The sequence below is a fragment of the Leucoraja erinacea genome, chromosome 14, assembly GCF_028641065.1.
Source record: "Leucoraja erinacea ecotype New England chromosome 14, Leri_hhj_1, whole genome shotgun sequence".
NCBI classification, from domain to species: domain Eukaryota; kingdom Metazoa; phylum Chordata; class Chondrichthyes; order Rajiformes; family Rajidae; genus Leucoraja; species Leucoraja erinaceus.
Window position 1 is genome coordinate 44,518,553 of NC_073390.1, and position 24,249 is coordinate 44,542,801.

At 42.4% G+C, this 24,249-nt stretch overlaps 1 protein-coding gene across 1 annotated transcript; it reads right to left on the reverse strand.

Annotated features, from left to right (window-relative positions):
- Positions 1-477: 477 nt before the first annotated feature.
- On the reverse strand, positions 478-24,249 carry ccnl1a (cyclin L1a). The gene is made up of 11 exons (XM_055646303.1): positions 23,926-24,249; positions 23,074-23,148; positions 21,131-21,240; positions 12,830-12,950; positions 12,680-12,744; positions 9,908-10,007; positions 9,142-9,246; positions 8,864-9,005; positions 6,659-6,773; positions 4,547-4,639; positions 478-3,343 (listed from the first exon to the last, which is right to left on the reverse strand). Exons 1-11 carry the CDS (start codon positions 24,247-24,249, stop codon positions 2,992-2,994), a joined length of 1,602 nt encoding a protein of 533 aa, XP_055502278.1. The 3' UTR covers positions 478-2,991.

Genomic DNA, 24,249 nt, shown 5'->3' on the forward strand with positions numbered 1-24,249 from the left:
GGTCTCTGGAGCTGTAGATAGCACCCATAGTCAGGATCAAACCCGGGTCTTTGGAGCTGTAAGGCAGCAACTCTACCCGCTGAGCCACCCTTTTACTACTTCCTTTTTGATGAGAATTTTATTTATGGAGAGTAGACTCGGTGATCCAAAACTCAAATTGTGGTCCACAAAACATCTTAAGAGGGAAATGAAGCAGACCAGACCTGGAGGGAACACCCAAGATGCAACAAAAAGGCAGTACTGATGTGAAGAGGATGCGAGTTCTGCAATAAAAATCCTAAGTTGAATTCATAGTTCTGCTAAACATACAGACTAAACTGTACAGAGGTAGTAGAGTCAGGATCTCAAAATAAGCTAAAGTAGAATTTTTTAAAATTTTTTTTATGGCTGGCCATTTATACAATTATGTCTTGCATAACAAAGCCATAAAAAGAAAGTTCAATGACAAAGTTGGGGCCAGAAACAAGCGATCTTGTGCCTTTAAAAAGGCATTTAAGATGCGGGTTTTTGCAACGGCATTGTCAACATATCAGATTTGTTCAGTTTCAGTTTAGTTTATTGTCACGTGTACCGAGGTACAGTGAAAAGCTTTTGTTGCGTGCTAACCGGTCAGTAGAAAGACAAGGATTGTAATGTGATTGGACATCTGTTTCTGTGGCTAGCACGCAGTCGCCCGAGTTGGACACCAGACCATCTTGGGAGCATTTCCTCCAAAAAGCTGGAGTAACTCAGCAGGACAGGCAGCATCTCTGGAGAGAAGGAATGGGTGACGCTTTGGGTCGAGGAAATGGTCAGGAAAAAGAGAAACAAAAGATATAGATGATGATGTTGAGAGATAAAGAACAAAGAATGAAAGATATGCAAAACAGTAACGATGATAAAGGAAACGGGCCATTGTTAGCAGCTTGTTGGGTGAAAATGAGAAGCTGATGCGACTTGGGTGGGGGAGGGATAGAGAGAGAGGGAATGGTGGGGTTACTTGAAGTTAGAGAACAATATTCATACCACTGGGCTGTAAGTTGCCTAAGCAAAATATGAGATGCTGTTCCTCCAATTTGTGTTTCAGCCTCACTCTGACAATGGTGGAGATCTAGGACAGAAAGGTCCATGTGGGAATGGGAAGAATTAAAGTGTTTAGCAACCGGGAGATCAGGTAGTTTCAGACAGACTGAGTGAAGGTAGACGAAAATGCTGGAGAAACTCAGCGGGTGAGGCAGCATCTATGGAGCGAAGGAAATACGCAAAGTTTCGGGTCGAAACCCTACTTCAGACTGAGTGAAGGTGTTCAGTGAAACGATCGCCCAGTCTACGTTTGGTCTCGTCGATGTATAAGAGTACACATCCTGAACAATGGATACAGTAGATGAGGTTGGTGGAGGTGCAAGTGAACCTCTGCCTAACCTGAAAGTACTATCGGGGTCCCAAAAGGAGGTATAGGGACAGGTGTTGCATCTTCTGCGGTTGCAAGGGAAGGTACCTGGGGAGGGTGGGAAGGGTTGAATATTGCAGGATGCCTCTTAACATTTCAATGTTAAATTTCAGGAGCCATACCGTAACCCAGGGCTTCAGAGACAGAGCAAAATGCACCTTAAAAACAAACAAAAATGCAGTTGTTTAAAAAGTTGCAACAAGGCAGTTGTGCTGACCTGCCTTGTTGCAACCCAACTTACTCCATAAAAACACAATTGATTTCAAAATAACTAGAAGTGGCAAAGCTTTTCACTTGAACATAAGATGCTAAGTGCCAGAGTAATTCAGCAGGTTGGGCAGCATCCAGAGGACATGAGGAGGTGCCATTTCAGATCTCGAATTACTCCAGCATTGTCTTTTTTTTTGTAAACTTGCATCTGCTGTGCCTTTATCTCCATTTTGCACTTTAACCGTGTACTTCAGAAGCTGGAGTAAATACAGCTGTTGCGTTTGATACAATCTCCCAACTATTGCATCTTTGTAAAAATATACAGCAACTACCTTCTCACAAATAGAAACATAGAAAATAGGTGGAGGAGTAGGCCATTCGGCCCTTCGAGCCTGCACCGCCATTCAATATGATCATGGCTGATCATTCCATAACTTATCCCCTACCTCTCTTTATTCAGTCTCACCAAGAGGTGGCTTACATCCCAGTGGTGGCCAAAACAAAGCCTTTAGAACAAGCTCAGCCACAAAAACTGCTTCGCAATGGAAAACTATCCATTCTGGAGAAGTGAACTTTAGCAAAACTCGTGCGTACATAGTTTATGACTATAAGCTAGGGCACTGTACGATTCGCCTCTACCCCATTGCAGACATTGGACTTTGTTGCTGGATTGGTCATGCCGAGAATCATATTCTGCACTCTATGCCCTAGTTTGACGATTATATTTACCAGATAGCTAGCAAAACAACATTTTCCAATGTACCTTGGTTCACGTGACAACAACAGATCTAAACCAGTGACCGGAGCAGGGAATTAGATAGTTTTCCAGAGGTAATGCACATTGGAAGGTTTGCCATCACATGTTGGAAGAGGTGGAACTGTCATCTCTGCAGATGACGTTTTCTTTTGGCTTTCCCCAGTTCCTGAAAACAGGACAGCAAACAGCATGCTTTTTTTTTGCTTTTATTTCTGTAAAAATGACCACATGCAGACTAAAAAAAAGTCCAACAAAGTAATCACCACAGTTTTTAAACAAATGAACTTGTACGTAAATGTACCAGTGTCCATTTTCATTGTATAAAAATAAGGTACATTTCTACAGCAATCTCCCGTCAAATTCTGTAGAATAGAGAAAAACTCAGCATACACAAGAGTCCATGGTTACCTGTACACTGTCAAATAAAGTATATCTATATTTCTCAAAGTGTGCAAATTCTCCCTCATTTGTTTTTCCATTAATGACCGCCACAAAGCAAAAACACCCTTGAAACAAATCCTTATAAAAAGCATCATTTACAAGTTAATAAACTACACATTTAACGTAATTACATGCGGGCACAAGCTGTGCCACTTTACCGCCGGTGCCTGCCATGGGCCGAGTGGCCGGTGCCGTGGTGCTTGCCCTTGTGGATCCTATCGTAAGACCGCGAGCGCTCGTGCCGATCCCGTTGATGCTCTTTGTCGTGCCGCCGCTTCTTGGCGGGGTCGCAGCGCTCCTGGGATTGACTGCGGCTGCGGGACCGACTGTGCGATTTCTTCCTCTTGTGCCCGTGCCGCACGGCCATCTTTGGCTCCTCCCGCGGAGGCTTTGGCTTGACGTGCGGCGACGTGTGATTGTGCCGGCGCCGGGGAGAAGCACTGCGACTGTGGGACCGGCTCCTCGATTGAGAACTGTACGTCCCAGACCTGCTTCTCCTGGTGTAACTACAGGAAGCACAAAGGAATCCAATTCAAAACACTGGGGACCAAACAGCAACACTGTACTCTAAACCTGGACGTGTCAGGGAAGATGGACATTTAGTACAAATACACCTGGGACTGACCCCTTACGCCTGCAAGCATTCTGAGTATCAAAGTATTTATGAGCAGTGGGTTTTTGTAGGAGCTGCATCAAGATGCAACCAAGTATTACTGCTGGCACTGTTTATATTTGGTGAATTGAATTTAGAGCATAGAACAATTGCATTTAGAGCAGGAACGATGTCTGTGCTGAACACGATGCCAAGATCAGTCTACACATAATCCATATCCCTCCCCACACCTCCTCGACACCTTGTCCCTCTCTCACCTTAAAGCTATGCCCTCTAGTATTTGACACTTCCATCCTGGGGCAAAGGTTGACTGTCCACACTTCCCATGCTTCTCAGAATTGTATAAACCTCTGTCAAATATCCCCTCAACATCCAGCATTGCAGAACATTTTCTACAGCACTACACTTTCTTAAATGTTTAAGAAAGAACTGCAGATGCTGGAAAAATCGAAGGTAGACAAAAATGCTGGAGAAACTCAGCGGGTGAGGCAGCATCCATGGAGCGATGGAATAGGTGACGTTTCGGGTCGAGACCCATCTTCAGACTTCATATGTCTCGACCCGAATCGTCACCTATTCCTTCGCTCCATCGATGAGTTTCTCCAGCACTTTCTTAAATGCACTTTATATTCCAACCACCCCGTTAATCCATTTAACTGTACACCTTATTCCCAGGGTAAAGTTGGCTTTGCCTCAGATATTCCCTTTGTCGCACCCTTTCGCCTATACTGCAACCAAAACCAGATTTTTTTTTTTTAAATCTTTCCAGTTCTGACAAAGGATCTTTGAGCCAAGATGTAAACTTTCCTCAACTGCTGCCTGACCTGCTGAGACATGTTCAGTGTTTTTCATGCAAGGAACGAGGTAACTTATTTCATCTAATCAACGTTTAGATTGAGCAACCAGCACCCCTGGATTACTGAGCATCAGTCTATGTGGGTGGCCATCAAAATCAATCCTCATTTAGAAAAGTGTAAACCCTCGAATCTTGGGCCGCTCACCTCTTGTCAGGTAAACAGCACAATGCTTAACGTGATGAAGCAGTTGACCGCGTTATAATCTCTTAAACTGACCAACCGGGTAAGTGAATACTCACTGCCTTCGGGGAGAATGGGATCTTGATCTTGTTCGAGACCTTGAACGACTGATGCTCCTACTGTTTCGAATTGGTTTATTTTCTTTCCTCAACCTACAGATTGCAAACAAGAACGTTGAATTATAATGTTACATAATCTGTTAGAAACACAATGTCAATTGAAGATGTTACCTCAATTGCCAAACAATCTGCACACTCAATGCCTAGCAAGACAAAGTATAACAGAGCCAGCTACCCGACATTTGGAAAAAGCAAACGGCTCAGCAACTGGCTCTAGTGATAGAGGGAATGATGCAGTTGCCCAGATTGTTGCTTTAAAAGACAGCATTCATTACCTACGGTGCACAGGCCTGATTGCCACAATCCCTGACCACCCAGTCAGTCCCCGCGGTCTCCAAAATCACCTGCTTCAGCTGGCTGCGCTCTTTAAACTTACTGGGGCCAGCCACAGTAAGTTCTCCTTAACATATGGGACTTAACATAATATGTATTATTTAGTGTATAATATTTTTAACAGGCGGATTGTGATCGAACGTCGATAGAATAATATCCAATGATCCAGTAAATCTGCGAGTTTGGCCAGATTAAAATGAGATTTACTTATCTCAGTTTAAGTATTGCATAAAAAGATCGCACCAATTTTGTGGCTCTTCTGAAGAGCCAATACGAGATATAGACAATAGGTGCAGGAGTAGGCCACTCAACCCTTCCAGGTAACACTGCCATTCAATATGATCTTGGCTGATCATCCAAAATCAGTATTCCAAAATTGATTCCATTAACCCGAAGAGCCAAATCTCTGTATGGGTGTAATTGGCCTCCTCATTTTGCAGGAGCACACACCTCCTCACCATTTTGCATAATTTCTAATAAAGACTCAAATGGACACATTTACATTGTAATGACAGCCTAGGGCAAATTAGTTTTCACTGTACACACCAATTTCAAATAATGTACACACCATAATGATTTGTATACCCTTTCCAGAAGTAACTCGAACAATAAATCTGAAACACAAGTAGCTTCAGCAAGGACACAATTGCTGTAAGCAGGCATGATATTTACCTCCAGAAAAAGCAGTAGGGAGTATTAGCCGGGGGTCTAGGAGACCAGGATCCGGAAATGAAGCTCCTGCATTTTCAATAAATTGAAAGTGAATCCCAAGCTTTCTGCTGGTACTTTGCATAATAGAAGATTAGAATTTTAAATATATTTTATATATTTTAAATTTTATGAAATAAATGATTTCATACAGCTAAAAAAAATCTTTACAAAAAATGTTGCCTGAAATGTCTCTTTGCCTAGCACTGTGTGCAAACAGCACAGAAAAAGTGATTGATAAACCGATGACATAAGTAACCTAAACTCTAGTTTGACTTCCTCTTTGACCGACACTTGCTTTTGTAAACTTGCTCAACATGGCTTCCCTATGCTTCTTTCTTGCCTAGGAAGCGAGTCCGGCCTAACCATGGTCATCGGTCATTGGTCATCGGCAAGCCGCAGATGCTGACAATCTGAAATAAAAACATGTTCCCTTCTCTTGGCTTCTGCAGCCATCTTCTGCTTCAGTAAGGGAAGCTGGTCAGTGATTGGCCGCAACGCCCCTCAGATACTGTGACTGATGGGCCTCCGAGGGATCGGCGCATTATGTGATTGGACGCAACGCCCTTGGTAACAGGATGATTGGCTGCCAAGTGACTGGTAGGGAGCACATTATGTGATTGGTTGTGACGCCCTTGGCGACAGTGGCTGATTGGACGAAAAATACAAAAAATGAAAAATAAATAAATAAAAATGCCGGCAGTCAGCTCGAGTTTAAGTGGGTGGGTCAAAACAGAATGAGAGGGTAGAACTATAACTATTAGAATTAAATGTTCAAAACCAGGAGTTGCAGGTGCTGGTTTACACAAAAGGACAAAATGCTGGAGTAACTCAGCAAGTCAGGCATCTGAAGAAGCCCCGACCAGTAACATTACCTACCCATGTTCTCCAGAGATGCTGCTTGACCCGCTGAGTTACTCCAACACTTTGTGTCCTTTGGAATTAAATGTTTTGTGTTTTAACACAAAATTAAGAAGGGTGATAGCAAGGCTCATGAGTGTAAATACTGACCCATTGTAAGGACTTTTATTGGCATTAATTTGCCGTTCTTCTAGTTCCTTCTTGATAGGTTTAGGATTCTGAACTCCAGGTGTTTTGTCTTCTACTTTAACTTCTCTGGGTGAACCTAAGAATTAATGAAAAATAGTACATCCTGCTTTACAAAAGGGACGCTCACAAAAATAAAAATATACGAGGTTTGTTAGAGCATTACGCCCCCCCCCAAGGTCATTAGTTATAGATAAATTGATTCATAGATTTAAGGAATACTGCAGGCCACAGTTATTACAGTAAAATTACGGATATCTCTATTCTAACTGTATCTCTGCAGGTTTAAGTGTTAACCATATAACAATTACGGCACGGAAACAGGCCATCTCGACCCTTCTCCCCTAGTCCCATATACCTGCGCTCAGACCATAACCCTCCATTCCTTACCCGTCCATATAACTGTCCAATTTATTTTTAAATGATAAAAACGAACCTGCCTCCACCACCTTCACTGGAAGCTCATTCCACACAGCCACCACTCTCTGAGTAAAGAAGTTCCCCCTCATGTTACCCCTAAACTTGTCCCTTAATTCTCAAGTCATGTCCCCTTGTTTGAATCTTCTCTACTCTCAGTGGGAAAAGCTTATCCACGTCAACTCTGTCTATCCCTCCCATCATTTTAAAGACCTCTATCAAGTCCCCCCTTAACCTTCTGCGCTCCAAAGAATAAAGCCCTAACTTGTTCAACCTTTCTCTGTAACTTAGTTGCTGAAACCCAGACAACATTGTAGTAAATATCCTCTGTACTCTCTCTAATTTTTTTGACATCCTTCCTATAATTAGGCGACCAAAATTGTACACCATACTCCAGAATTGGCCTCACCAATGCCTTGTACAATTTTAACATTACATCCCAACTTCTATACTCAATGCTCTGATTTATAAAGGTCAGCCCACCAAAAGCTTCCTTTACCACCCTATCTACATGAGATTCCACTTTCAGGGAACTGTGCAGTTATTCCCAGATCCCTCTGTTCACCTGCATTCTTCAATTACCTACCATTTACCATGTACGTCCTATTTTGATTTGTCCTGCCAAGATGTAGCACCTCACACTTATCAGCATTAAACTCCATCTGCCATCTTTCAGCCCACTCTTCCAACTGGCATAAATCTCTCTGTAGATTTTGAAAATCTACATCATTATCCACAACCCCACCTATCTTAGTATCATCTGCATATTTACTAATCCAATTTACCACACCATCATCCAGATCATTGATGTACATGACAAACAACAGTGGACCCAACACAGATCCCTGTGGCACCCCACTAGTCACTGGCCTCCAACCTGACAAACAACCATCCACCATTACTCTCTGGCATCTCCCATTCAGCCACTGTTCAATCCATCTTGCTACTCCACCATTAATACCCAACAATTGAACCTTCTTAACCAACCTTCCCTGAGGAACCTTGTCAAAGGCCTTACTGAAGTCCAATATATACAACATCCACTGCTTTACCCTCATCAATTTCCCGAGTAACCTCTTCAAAACATTCAAGAAGATTAGTCAAACATGACCTTCCTGGCACAAATCCATGTTGACGGTTCCTAATCAGACCCTGTTTATCCAGATGCTTATATATATTATCTCTAAGTATCCTTTCCATTAATTTGCCCACAACTGACGTCAAACCAACAGGTCTATAATTGCTAGGTTTACTCTTAGACCCCTTTTTAAACAATGGAACAACATGCGCAGTACGCCAATCCTCCGGCACTATTCCCGTTTCTAATGACATTTGAAATATTTCTGTCATAGCCCCTGCTATTTCTACACTAACTTCCCTCAATGTCCTAGGGAATATCCTGTCCGGACCTATGTACAATTAAATTATGTACAATACACCTCTCCCCTTATCCTGCCCCCTCCCACCCGTATCCCTCCCTCTAGGTTAACATTTCATTCCTCTTATTTTCTGTCTCTTTTTTTATTTATGGCCTTTGTCCACCTATCTGCCAAGCAAACCCTCACCTGTACCCACCTAACATAGGCCAGGCTTTGTCTTGCCTGACCTCTCCCTTCCAGCTTTCTCCCCCCCCACCTACAATGAGTCTGAAGGGTCCCGACCCGTAGCGTCACCTGTCCATGTTCTCCAGAGACGTTGGCCGACCTACTGAGTTCCTCCAACACTGTATTTGACTGCATTTGACATACTTACATGGTTTAGATCCCGGGGAGAAGCCTCCCAGTGTGGAAAGTGCCGGAGTTCCATCTGGGTTTAACCCTTTAGCTTTCAACTTAGCTTCTTGTAGTGCAACTTTCCTCTTTTCAACCTCCTTTTCCACATGCTCGTAGTTTGGCTGTTGAAATAAAGGTTGTCTTCAAATGTAGCAAAGCAAATGAAGCGATCACAGAGCTTTACAGAACGGACCGCAAATGTTAAAACGGCAAAGTTAGCCAATCAATTATTAGAAAGATAACTTTCATACAACTCACCTTCTTTCGTGTGTAAAGTTTTAAAGTAGTGATGCAGATATCCTGGATTTCCTCTTCAGTTGCACCGAAAACCACAAACCAGTGAGGGTGATTTGGCAAAACAATCTGCAGGTGTAAAGAATAAATAATTGACTGCAAGAGATTAGAAAATTGTGGCCGAAACCCAGACCGTCACACATACCAACCTCCCTTTCATTGACATCATCGACACCTCACGCTGCCACGGTAAGACCACCAGCATAATCAAGAACGAGTCGCACCCCGGTCACTTCCTCTTCTCCCCTCCCCCATCGGGCAAAAGGTACACAAGTGTGAAAACGCACTCCTCCAGATTCAGGGCCATTATTTCCCCAGCTGTTATCAGGCAACTGAACCATCCTATCACCAACTAGAGAGCAGCCCTGAGCTACTGAACCCTGAGTTCCTCATGGGAGACCCTCGGACTAATTTGGATTGGACATCACTGGACTTGCTTGCACTAAACATTATTCACGTTATTCACTTTATCATGTATCTGTACACCGTGGACGGCTCGATTGTAATGTATCGTCTTTCCGCTGCCTGGTTAGCATGCAATAAAAGCTTTTCACTGTACCTCGGTACACGTGATAATAAATTAAACAGAAATCCAGCCATACTACATATGGCTATATTAGACCAGACTGCCAAATATATAGTGGTCACTACTTGCTCAAAAAGCATCTTGCGCCAGAAGATTAAAATACTTATTTAAGGAGGAAGAATGAAGTGCTATTTCTTCACTTACTTGCAATGCTCTGGCTGCAAGGTAGATGCAAGCACAGGCGATAGTCTCTGGTTTAAACCGGACAAATGCACTCGTGCGGAGACTATCATTCATGTAATTCCTGAAAGATAAACAGGATAAGAGTTGCAAGATGCAGGAGACTTTAAGCACAAACAAGGAGACTCATTCATAGCTTTGTTCTTTTTTTCCCCCAGTAATTGAAATATTATGCCCTCTGATATCTTCTGTAGAGACCTCACATTTCAAATATTGTCTTTGGAGACACAAGGAACACAATTAATTTAAATGTTATGTACACCTGCATGAATAACTTGTATTCGCACTGTCAAGGTAAATTTATTGTAGCCGTCAGGGCAAGCCAAATCCAACCTAAAATGCCCCCAAAAACATTTGCAACTACTATACAGTTAATTAATTCTTAGAATGGGTCAAATAACTATAAAAACAATTATCCCATTTCTAGAATTCACTAGCAATGTCAATTAAATTACATGTACAAAAATGAATCTTAATGGTCAGTATTGATGTTCCCTGTTTGAGATTAAAGAACCACACTAAAGATGATTCTTCCTCAATGGAACTGCATGATGTGCCTAGAGGTATCTTGGTCCATATTAAGTAAAACGGAATGGAAGGCCACTGTAGCAAGCACGACTTCACAAATAAATAAGAGGAATTAATAACAACCTACAAGAGTTACATGACACAAGGACTGGTCATCAGGCTGATAAGAGCTCCTTCAAGACTTAAAAGATGGCAGTACCAACCTTGTTGGCAACAGTGAAGAATTATATTTCAATAATAATCCTCCAAATGGCAATTAGGCTGCCAGCATAATTCTAAACGACATTTCACAGTTCATACACTGAAGTTGTTTATCAATCCAAATTTCACTTAATTTTAAAATAAAGACCACATTTTATTTTAGCTAAAAACTCTCCAATTTGTCATAAGATGGTCAAAATATTCTAATCTAATTGCAAATGTTGTGGGAGCAGTTCCAAGCATCCCATGCTGTGTGAACCAAGAAGGATTGTGGTTAAATCCATACGTGTGGGAACAAGAATATAGTCATTCTAGAAATTATTCCAATTAGAGATTAACAAATCTTTTATATTAGAAACGTAGAAACATAGAAATTAGGTGCAGGAGTAGGCCATTCGGCCCTTCGAGCCTGCACCGCCATTCAATATGATCATGGCTGATCATCCAACTCAGTATCCCGTACCTGCCTTCTCTCCATACCCTCTGATCCCCTTAGCCACAAGGGCCACATCTAACTCCCTCTTAAATATAGCCAATGAACTGGCCTCAACTACCCTCTGTGGCAGAGAGTTCCAGAGATTCACCACTCTCTGTGTGAAAAAAGTTCTTCTCATCTCGGTTGAATGGCTTAAACCTTTATAATGGCTTAAACCTTTGCAACCCAGGGATATGTAAAGCTTCTCAATACATCAACTATAATTTTAAGGCAAATTAACTTTAAATTCACACTAAGTACTGGGAGTAAAACAATCTGAAGTGTGTTAAGGAGGAATAAGGGGATTCGTAAACTGAATCTGAAGCAAATCAAATAAATTCTAAACTGGCACACCTGAGACGTTTGATCGACTTTGAATGGCTTAAGCACCCAAGGTAGACAGATGCCAAAGTTAATTCAAAGGAGATTATTTGATCATAACCACAGTTGCCGCCTCATAGTGGCAGAATCCCAGGTTGGGTCGTGGTTTACAGTGCCGTCTGTGTGAAATTTGCATGCGAGTTTATTCTTATGTCCCAAAGTTGTGCTGGTCTGCAGGTTAACTGGCCACTGCAAATTATGCCTAGAGTCAGTAGTGGATGTGAAAATGGGATAACCTAGAACTAGTGCAAACAGTTGATGGTCAATGTGGAATCGGTGGTCCGAAGGGCCTGCTTCTGTGCTATCTCTAAAAACACATATATAGGAATAAAGAAAATGGACAAACAATAGTGTTCTACACAGGCCCAATGCAATTTCATAGGGAATACCCAGGTGATGTTTAGCAGACAAGTTTAACCATGGTTCGAAAGTAGCCTGTAAAAAAAGTCTAAAGATGATCAGTAATTAGCTTGTTATAAATTTTTTCCACGTGCACAGTAATGGTAAATATTTTGTTTACTGAAGCAAACTTTGTAATGGGACAAATTCCTTCCACATGCTTTAGAAAGTTCACATTCTCAAACTTAGCTAGAAATGTTCGACAAAAATATGCATGTTGAACATCCATTTTCACAAGTCCAATACAAATCCTTTCACCCTCGCCAGAACTAGATGACATGGCCGGATGTTTTGTGACCACTGCAGTGACTCGCCGTCGTGGGCGAGAGCTCGCACTGGAATGACTGAAGGGGCAACTAATGAAAGGCCATGAGGTCATAGAGATGAGAAGCTGAGTTCAGAGGGCAGAGTACTTCGAGTTCTGTGACTTACCATCATGGACTACCCTTTAATTAAAAAGAGTAGAAAACCAAGAACAAAGTTAATGGGAGTTCTCCTTTACCAGAGCAAACAAATGGGACATGAAAACACAAGGCAAGAAACGGTACCGCATGCTCAAAGGTTTTACAGCAAGAGCAAGTATACTGAAAGGCTGCAGTGACGTAAAGCACCCAAATCACCATTTCTGTCATGGATACAATTATAAACTAGTGTCAACTAATTTTTTGTCTTAAAATTTAAGCTGTAATAGGCAGATTTTTTTATATTTGATACTTTTTTCATGGCTACTTCAAAGAAAAGAAGCAACTTACCAAGCTGTCTGAACTAGAGTTTGATTTCGTTCACAGTCAAGGACTTGAAGATACATAAAAATAATCTGTTGGGACAAAAAACGTTCTTAAAACAAACTACCTTTGAATCCCATCTTTATCGGATTAAAATGCAATGAGTAAATAACTTGCCTTGTGCGGATGTTTCACATGAACACAAAATCCCAACTCTTTCAGGATTCGTCTTTCTGCCTTGATCACTTGGTTTTTGGTGTTAATGTAGTTTTGATCAAGTATCAGTGGTGTCGGACTCCTGGTTTGAAAACAAAATCACAACTATTTGCAAATCTAAAGAGGCAAACATTTGAAATGGGCTTCTACTTCTCTAAAGGGACCTTTTCCCCTTCCAACCAACCACTGGCAGAAACTCCTGTAACTGCATCCAAAGCCTTGGTCTTGTGCTGTCCATTTCAAACAAAAATCATAAAATAAAATGCCAAACCTGTTTCGCGGTTACCACCAGTTACGAGAGGGAAAACCAAACTAGAGTCAAACCTATCCAAGAAAATTAGGCTATTAAAAAGATAGAAGTTGTTAGAGCCATTCCGGTTAAGAAAACCCACAAGCTTTTACAGCTAAACTCAAAAGCATTCATATTCATTGACCTACACGGTTCTTTACACAATTCATGGATCAAATTTCTGGAAAAACTGATATAAAAGCACTAAATATACAACTTTATTTCCCATCTGCCAGAAGATCCAGGCCTTTTATTTTCCTCCCACTCCATGAACTAATAGAAAAGGTACATCACAGGAATCGGTCCATGTCCGTTTCAAATATGGATAAACAAATCTCCTCTGCCTGTACGCGATCCATATACAGGCCTATCTAAAAACCTCTTAAATGCCACCATGGTATCTGCCTCCGCCATCACCCCAGGCAGTGCTCCTGACACCCAATGCTATAAAAACCTGATCTGCGTATCTCCTTGAAACTTTGCCACTCTCACATGGAAAGGTAATTCCTCGTGTCGAACATTTTCAGCCTGGGGGAAAAGGGCTCTCGCTGTTCACTCTTGATTTGAAACACTCCTCTCAGCTCTCCCCTCAACCTCTGGCACTCTAAAGTTTGTCCACCCTTTCCCCGTAGCTAATATCCTCCCATCCCCCCCAAAATATGGGCAGCATTCAGGTACACCACCCCCGCTCATCCTTCCTGTATTGGGGGGTACTTCAATAAATTTCAAAGCAGACATTCCAAGTTTCTTATCTCCTGGGAAGCAAAGGAGAAATAATTCAAGATCATAAAAGCACCAGACTGCACCAGTCAATATAATTATTTTAATCAAGATATTTCTGAACAAGAATGACTGAATCACTTCCTTCTCCCCCCTCACTACTCAATGCAATTTCACTTGTTTTGGTTTAATCTCCAATTATGAATCTTTGTTACTGCACAATCTCAAATATAAAAAATAATGTCAGGCCCCTTTTGCAGGATGCAAAATCCAAAGCATATTGGCATATGTGAGATTGATTTAGTTACATAATAACCGGGCCACTGCTTTAAGGGCATTCTTAATTCAATAGTACAAGGTTTTGACTTGATAAACCGATGACGATTAATGAAATCAACGAAGCCAAACAACAAAATGATTAGATCATCCCTTTTCCCTTACGGGAGGGCTTGTGAGCCACTTTGGTTTCAGCAATATAATACTTGGACTTTGAGAATCAAGAAATCGTGAACAGAGCACTCAGGAGAAATGGCAATGGAAATATTACATTGGTTAAAGCACCTTTAAGAAATTTAAAAATACTATTTGGCAGTACAAGCATTTGCTCCTGAACTATGTGTGTAGTTGCAATATAAATACCTACACTTAAAAAAACAACATATTTTTGTGCTCCTACACACACACACACAAATTTATGGAGTGTCTGTCATTACATTATGAATTACCAAAGCATTTAATGTCCAACTCTAAGTGTTAAAGAAGGAACTGCAGATGCTGGAAAATCGAAGGTACACAAAAATGCTGGAGAAACTCAGCAGGTGCAGCAGCATCTATGGAACAAAGGAGATAGGCAACGTTTCGGGTCTGAAGAAGGGTTTCGGCCCAAAACGTTGCCTATCTCGTTCGCTCCATAGATGCTGCTGCACCGCTGAGTTTCTCCAGCATTTTTGTGTACCTTCAATGTCCAACTCTGTTCTCTGTGGTGTCTACACGCACACACAAAGCTTCAGAAGCAGAAATGCAAATGGCAAGGATTGGTGCCACCAGGGAGTGCAGATGCTGGAATCTTGAGTAAAACACCAAGTGGAGTAAAGGGCCTGTCCCACTGTACGAGTTTACCCAAGAGCTCTCCCGAGTTTTTAAAAAAATCGAACCCGTGATAAGTACATAGAATGTACATAGCGGGTACGTCGGAGCTCGGGACGTCGCTTAGCGGCTCGTAACACTAACGGCAGGTACTTGGGAAAACGCGTTAAGCTCGTGAAGTATTTTCAACATGTTGAAAAATGTCCACGAGAGCCCCGAGTACCTACGAGCGGCTATTACCGTAATTCTCCGAGTTCAAATCAGGGGAAACTCGGGAGAACTCTTGAATCACCTCATACAGTGGGACAGGCCCTTAACTCAGTAGGTCAGGAAACATCAGTCTGAAGAAGGGACCTGACCCAAAATGGCACCTATCAATTCCCTTCACAGATGCTGCCTGACCCGATGAGTTACCCCAGAACTGTGTGTTTTACTCAAGGATACTAGCAAGTTGAGCCAAAATCTGGCCAAGGCCAATCTGCACACTTGGACATTACACAAATGCAACTTCCTGCATCCCTAAAGCGTAATCATTAATCCTTTCCAACTACACTGCTGGGTAAAATTGGCATTAGCCCATTCCTGGAGACAAAGCTTCAAAGCATAGGTACCAGCAAAATTCACCGACTCAAAGATTCCGTGTAAATTTACCCAACATTAAAGTACACTCACCTGATAACTAAAGCGCCGATGATGACCTTCTATATAAATGGTTTCCAATTCTAAACAATTAGACACTAGTTTATAAAAGGCCACAAATTACTGAAAAGCAATTTCCATTGATATCTACTGATCTTATTTTGATAATTTTCTTCCAATTTCAATGAGGGCAAATTCTCTTTCCAAATTATCCACAGTATTTTACATTCATGAAATTAAATAGCTGAAGTACACCAATAATTTTCAAATCCAAGCAAAAAGCAGTCTCAATTTTCTTAAATATCTGTACTCTAAAACCATACGTTTCAGTAGTTGAACAGTGTAAAGTTTGAAGTTTTGAAATATGCTTTAACATTTAACAAGTGGAATTCTATCTTCATCTAGCAATTATTTGAAACAGATTTCCATAACTAATATTGAATTAGATGAATAACTTTCCTTTCCCCCCCCTACTTGCAAGGCTGAGCCTCTACACAAAGATACAGCTAGTCTATAGCTTTGCCATAGTCAGTGGAATTCCAACCAAATGCCATGCAAAAATTAGAGGACTTAACGTATTAACCAAGGTAAATGACTATCCCTGGCTAATGCACTGCTGAAGCGTACGTGGATTATAAAACCTGGACTGTAAAACAGTTATCTGATTAACAATCTAGCACTCATTTCTTGGACACAAGGATCAAGAAAGCTGGGGGTTATCACATAATGGAAGCACCCACAAGGGAAAATTGACGAGACCATGGATGGCAGGAACAAAGAAGATAACTAGAGTGAATAAGGTGCCATATGCTTTGTAAGCAAGCAGTCTATGGTTTTAAAATTTAAGATGAAAAAAAACGGAACATTCATTCAACAGGCACTATATTTCACCTCCTACCATAAAAGCATTAGTTTAGAACATGGAGGAGTATTGCAGGGGAACAGGCCCTCCAGCCCAATAATGTTCTCAGCATGCTTTAACATTTAACATGATCAATGTGCCAATCTAAAAGCCACTTAAACAAATCTGCCTCCGCCACCACTGGCAGAAGGTCCCAGGTGTCTAACCCCTTTAAAATATAAGAAACTGCCGAACACATCTCATTTAAACTTTGCCCTCCTAACCTTAAAGCTATGCACTCTATTCGTTGACATTTCCACCCTGTGCAATTTGTGAATTCTTCACACATGTGTAACAACCTACTTTACAGTGTGGTTAGAGCACCCTCCTGATGGCAGCATCGCTGCTTGACTATAAATAACTGCAGGTATTGCATGCTCAATTTCTGAATGATTGAACAATAAAGTAATAGCTGTAACAGTTAACATAGTAAATAAGACCTTCTACATAGCTTTAGTCTCATTATTCTTTATTTTCACCCCTAGATTACTTAGCCACCTTATATCCCGTGATACTACACAATATAACGTTCTACCAGTGTTCTACTTTAGGTTATATATTGATGGAATAAAAGGACGAAACTAATTTTCAGCTATTTAGCCGTAAACATTATCCTGTCCATTAAACTCGTCTGCGAAAAGGAACACTCAGCAATTGTGGATTTCAGATTACCAATATCTAAATTTCCAAATCCATTTTACTTTATGTTATTCCAATTTTACTATAGGCCTGATAACTAGCCCGTTCAGAAGTGCACTCAACTTTGATCATGAAACAGTTAAATTTTACTAATTTATTAGTAGCAAATGCCCTCATTGAGTTAGTCCTAATTACTCCCTGTATTTTCTAGGCATGTTAAATGGCACGGGCTAGCCCGACTGAATTTATGGTGTGAAAAGCATTAGTGTGAACCTCTTCAATTGGCAAATTTAGGATTTACTTATTAATAAAGATTATTCAACGTGAACATGCTTTTCGAAGGCACTAAAATTCCATTTGATATCCAATTTAAACAAGGCACTGGGGATTTACACTGGGACAGGAAAAAAAAACTGCATATGTAGTTCAGACGATCCAAGTACACAGTATTTATAGTTTGCCATCAATGGAGGGCAATTTCAAATTGAGATTACATCAGATTCTCATCCAGCACTTATTAGATAAGACCCTAATAAACGCATCTAAAGCAGGAAGCAGCTCTGCAGAGTACTATTCTAATCTTAAATTAAATATCAATTCAAGTGGCCACTCCAGCCTCATGTTGAATTTCAACTACAACTGTAGAGTCCACACACAGCAAAACCCATTTGTAACAATGCTGCAGTATCGTTTAACGTAGATTTACCACAACGAGTGATCTGGGCACTTCACATATATTATTAGGAAGCATTCGAAAGTTCTCTGCAAACTGTGCCCATGAGGGTGAAATGCGGAGACAGAATTTGATGATTCGTACAGTGTTAATTAGAAAAGATAATAGTTGGGCAGGAATGACAAACTAGCAATTTGTTGGAAATATCACTCAGCTGAGAAGGATGCCAATCCGCAGTTAGAATTGTTTGCTCTTCCTATAGCATAATGCTGTCTGGACCAATTACTTAGAGTGGCAGTTTAATATTTCATCCCATAGCCACTTATTGATGACCACCTACACTGGTCTAAATTGCAAACAATTAAAGGGGATCATGGCGTATCTATACTGGGGTCAGCTCTTTAGTGCCAGTTCCCCATAATTCTAAATTCCCCGCCTTCAATATTTATCCATTTCCACTTCGATATAATCCAATGATTTGGCCAGTCTCAGGGGCAGAGAATTCCAGAGCTTCACTACCCCCTAGAGAAATGTCCACATACACCACAGCTTCAAATAGCTGTCCCCTTGTTCAGAACTCTCCCACAAATGGAAATGTCTTCATCTCTACCCTGTCAAGCCCCCCTTACCATCTTATGTTTGAATAGTTCTAAACTGGAAGGAATGCTAATTCTTATCCCAGGAATTAGTCGGGCGAATCTCCTTTGCTTCCAATGCTACCACATCCTTTTTATGCACGGGGACCAAAACAGAAGGATTCCAGCCTGTACAACTGGAACAAAAAAACTCCCTACTCTTAAACCCAATCCCTTTGCAATATGCCATTAGCCACCTCAATGCCATTAGTCTTATTACAGACAAGTTGGCACAATAATTCTGAACTAACTTAAACTTCAAATCAGGCTATATCGAGCATCTTATACGTCTTCGGTAAACAGAGGACATTTTCCCTTCACAGTGAATTCCTGTCACTCATTCCAATGTTTATGTGTTAATCAACTTTAACCACCACCGTATAAAATTGTAAAGCCCAATTAGTTTATAGGAGTGCAAGCTAGGGTCATGACAAAGTTGTAGCCTAACTTTCAAAAAGATCTTAGAGGTTAAATCATATTAGTTTTAATACATTTTGATTATCCCCGTTAGTACCTTAATCCAAGCTTGCAAGATTCCCGCCTTTATTGGAAAAGTTTGATTCTTATAGTTTGAGTTTAAAAATGTGTGAAATTCCCTCTTTCAGAGTAAATATCTAAAACCAAGGTAAACAAAATGTGATGGTACCACTTGGACAGCAAAGACGAAAAGCTGAGAATCAAGTACAGGAGTTCCTAGTTTTTAACAATTCTGTGCCCAACCTTCCACAGCCCCCGATTCCAGTGACCCGTTCAAAGAGCACTGGGTCTCCATCGGGATCAAACGGCACTTCTTATTTTCACTGTTGCCTTGTCGACAGCTTCATCTTTACGTACCATTCCACATCACCCAGTCTTTGGTAAATGTAGTTGGTCGCTGTTAGGTTGGTTGCAAGGGAAAAAAGAATAAAAGTCAATATTGCACTTTAACTTAATGTACAATAGTAAAAACCATCATAGTAAGAAGAGACCCAAGAGTAATTTTACACATGATATTCATCTAGTCTAATTTATCTCAACCATTGGTTTTGTGCATCTATGGTAGTCTTCTGAAGTAATAGTCCAATTTACTTCAAAGAATGCATTAATTACCCGAAATATCATAATTTCGTCTCTCCACCACGCCCTGACATCCCCATACAGCAACACATGCCAATCCTAATGCTCTGTAGATTAACTAATGAAGTGACTGGATCCCTGCCCTCCCTCCAACCCATGCTAGGAATCATTTGTCCCATGGATTCATTTATATACTTTGAAAAGTGAAGAATGGAATTATATTTCAAGCAATTAAACAGTCGAAGGTGTACAAAAATCTTAATTTACAAAGAATGCAACATGGATTTTTGTTTTTAGTCATTCAAACTTTAGAAAGTCATTTAGTATTTGGACATCATTCACTGCTCCGTTTGCAACACGGTATATTCTCGGGTTCAGAGCTGCCTTGGAGCCAACAGGTAGCTGCACCCATTTAGGCTTTGTGCCGTTTCATGCTAATACTTCCCGACTGGCCTTCTCCAAGATGGGAAACGGCCCCACAATGTTGCATTACAAGTGATATACACTCCAGTGAGCGATTGAATGCTATTAGCACTTTTCTTTGAGAAAAGAACTTGGCTCTCGCACAACATTCAATATTATCAACAGATGCGAGAACCACACAAGCAATTTTATATGCTTTTGAGTTCCAAGAGCCAAATGCTCACTTTTTACTATGACAAACGCTCAGCTCTAGCGGGAGAATCGGAAGCTCGTATTTTAGACAAAAAATGCTGGAGTAACTCAGCGGGACAGGCAGCATCACTGGAGAAGGAATGGGTGACATTTCAGGTGGAGAATGAAGGGTCCAGACCCGAAACATCACCCATTCTTTGTCTCCAGAGATGCGTCCTGTCCCATTGAGCTACTCCAGCATCTTTGGTGTAAACCAATATCTGCAGTTTCTTCCTACACTTTTAGACTGGGAATCATTATATAACTGGAGTGCAGTCGACAGAGGGAAATCCAATCTCCCTCTAACAGCAACTCTCCTGCATAGTGCCAGAAACGCAGGTATCTCTGATCATGCGAGAATAGGCCAAGGAGTAAATAAAAATATTAACAGCAGAGAAAAGAATGACATTGTTATGAAATAAGCTAAAACTTCTCACATTTCAAAAGCAGTATGATTAATTTACCAGTCCTTAACGTTAACTAGTTTATTTGCAAGTTTAAAGTTTGATTTTTACACAAAGTTCACCCCCAGATTAAATTGCGAAAGTCTCATTTGAAACTCAGCACTACCCAACTTTATGTTGTTAAAGATGACTCACCACAGAGTACTTTTTGTTAGACCACTTGTACCATATAAAGTTCTTCACTTGCAGACTTGACGGTGAGTATTAGCAAGGCATTTAGTCACAACCTTATCAGCTAACTCAGCATTTTCCAGCTTAGCTTACTGGAGAGTAATGGATTCTTCGTGTTCAATTTGGGTGACTGTAACCAAGTTTATTAGCTGTAGTACTAAACCAGTACAGGCCAGGGGTTGAGATTTGGACCAAATGGGTCTCATTGCACCAGTGTTTCCCCATTCAGCCATCTGAGATTAGGTGCAACTGAAAAGACTTCTGAAAGTTTGGGCATGTTAAGGGATAACTTGCATGTAATTTACAGAACACTGAAGTTGATGAAACTGGCTTACCTTTTGCCTCTTAGCTGGCGCAAATGGTGGAACACATTTATCACATCTCTTACGCGACGAGGTGCTTCTTCTATTTTTGATGCAAGATTGATACACGCCATTGCGACAATCTGAAAAGCAATCATACTGAGTACTATATGATCTACATTGGTGTCACTTACACCATCAGCTGTTGGCGTGCAAAGAAGTGAACTATTCTACCTTCAAATATTTAATGTTGCAAAACCAAACGCGATTCTTTGTGGCACAGATCAGTACTTTGTATTACTGGAAATGTATCCTAAATTATTCTAACTCTTTATTGCCATAGTCCGAGTCATCCAAGAGTGACTCAACTTATACAAATAGGTTTCAACACTAACATGATCCAACATTTATATAAAGTGTAGACTTTTTTTTGATGAATGAAGGTAAAGGGCTGCAACGTTAAAGCGAGGCATGCAAGGTGTAACATATTACACACATGATCAGAAATATTTCAATTTGAGGATTGGTTGATTATTCATTAGCCAACAATACTATGTACCATGAAACCAAGAGGCCGGGGTAAAAAATAAAATCAGCTGTAATTTAATTGAACAAGTCCAAATACCCTTTTCCATTTACCACTGCAATGAACCAACTACATATTCATATGTTGCAGTCCAAGCCAACCCATTTTATTTTAAAGTTGGCAAAATGTTCCAAGATAAGACTGTCAGGACTTTCTCCCCAGGTGAAAATGTCAAAGGCTAGAGGACATGGCTTTAAGGTCAGAGGTAACTGTACACAGCAAGGACCAGGAAGCGAGCAGGTAAGATCATCTCTGACCCCTCTCACCCCGGCCACAAATTCCTTGAATCACTTCCCTCTGGAAGGCGACTCCGGACTGTCAAAGCTGCCACAGCCAGACATAAAAACAGCTTTCACCCCTCCACGAGTAATAGCTCTACTCAATAACCAAACGTCTGAAGCCACCTTTTGCTCTGGTAACATTATTATTATTAATGTTTTATGTATCATTCTTAACTGTCACTTGCGGGTGGAGCACCAAGGCAAATTCCTTGTATGTGAACACTTGGCCAATAAACCTATTCATTCATTCAAAGTTTAAAATAGATGCGATTTAAACAGACTGGCAAGTGTTTGGATTGGGCTGCCAGGGGTGATGGCGGAGGCAGATACAATAAGGGCATTTATGCTTTGGGTAGGCACAGGGATTTGGATATGCAGGGAACAGAGGGATATGGATTATGTGCAGGCAGAGAAGATTAGTTTAACTATGTTCGCAGGGTTATTGTGGACCAAAGGAGCTGTTCCTGTGCTGGTTTGTGAACATTATAGACCAAGTTAGTTGGCATTTACCCATCCAGATACAAAGAGGGCGGCTCAGTAATTTCCAGTGAACTGCTGGCTGCCTGTCAGGCTGCATCACAGCTTTGGTTTGGGAAAAACTCTGGTCAGGACTGCAATAAGTTGCAGAGTTGTGGATGTGACCCAGACCAAACTCCCACCACCGATTCCATCTGCACTTCATGCTGCCTCAGGAAAACAGCCAACAAGTTCAAAGTTCGTATCCGTCCTGGTCATTGCTACTTCTCCCCATTATGACTGGCAGAAGATATAGGAGCTTGAAATTTCACACCACCAGACTCGGGAACAGCTTCTTCTGCTGTCATCGGGCATCTGAATGGTCTTTCCATAAGACATGGTTCTGTCCGATTCTAACTAAATGATGCACTACAATGCTGAGGACCAGATGCTACACTCTGTATCTTTCCTTTCACTATTCCTATTGTACTTGTGTTTGACTTGATTGAATTTATTTTATACATCTGATTTGATTGATGGCACAAAAAGCTTTTTTTAACTAACTTGGCACACGTGACAATAATAAAGATATCCTTAAATTAATCTAGCGTCCAAAATGGAAGTGAAATGGCCATAGGGTGGACCAGACTCACCTCAAAACTGTGTTTGACAAAGGACTTCGAGAAGAAGAAGCGCTGGAATAGGACCTGTGCTGTCGCCATGGCCACCTACAAGGAGAGTACAGAGCATTAGAGAACAAGGAGAGAGAGAGGGAAAGGGGGGGGGGGGAAGAGATAGAGGAGGGGGGAGGAGGGGGGGGAAGAAGAAGAGGGGAGAAGAGGGGGGGGAAGGAAGAGAGAGGGGGGGGGGGAGGAAGAGAGAGGGGGGGGGGGAGGAAGAGAGGGGGGGGGGAGGAAGAGAGGGGGGGGGGAAAGAGAGGGGGGGGAGGAGAGGGGGGGAGGGAGGAGGGGGGGGGGGGAAGAGGGGGGGGGGAAGAGGGGGGGGGGAGAGAAGAGAAGAAGAGGGGGGGGAAGAAGAGGGGGGGGGGGGGGGAAGAGGGGGGGGGGGGAAGAAGAAGGGGGGGGGGAGAAGAAGAGGGGGGGGAGAAGAAGAGGAGGGGGGGGAGAGAGAGGGGGGGGGAGAAGAGGGGGGGGGGGGGGGGGGGGAGAAGGGGGGGGGAGAAGAGGAGGGGGGGGGGGAAGAGGGGGGGGAGAGAGGGGGGGGGGAGAGAGGGGGGGGAAGAGAGGGGGGGGGAGAAGAGGGGGGGGAGAGAGGGGGGGGAGGAGAGGAGGGGGGGGGAGAGAGGGGGGAGAAGAGGGGGGGGGGAGGAGGGAAAAAGAGGGGGGGGGGGGGGAAGAAGAGGGGGGGAAGAAGAGAGAGAGGGGGGGAAGAAGGGGGGGGGGGGGGAGGGGGAGAGAGGGGGGGAGGAGGGGGAGAGAGAGAGGGATGTGAGGAGGGTAGGGTAGGGTGGGGAGAGGCGGACGGGGACGTGTGAGGGCCCTCACCTGCGGCAGCCGCAGCAAGATGCCGGCCGCCTGGATGAGCTCGCAGCCCAGGATGCGGAGGTCGCTCTCCGCCTCCAGCGTTAGGCCGTCCTGCATGGCGGGCGTGGGCGACAGCTTGTCCGCGGGGATGAGCGAGTTGTCGATGGTGAGGAAGACGGCGGAGTAGAGCCTGTCGCCGATGAGGATGCCGGTGTTGCCGTTGGGGCCGGTGTTGCCGGTGGAGCCGCCGCTCTGTCCGCCCGCGGGCCCGGCCGATGCCGATGCCGATACCGCCGCCGCCATCTTGTCCCCACCGAGAAATGAAATGGCGACGGAGCCGCGCAT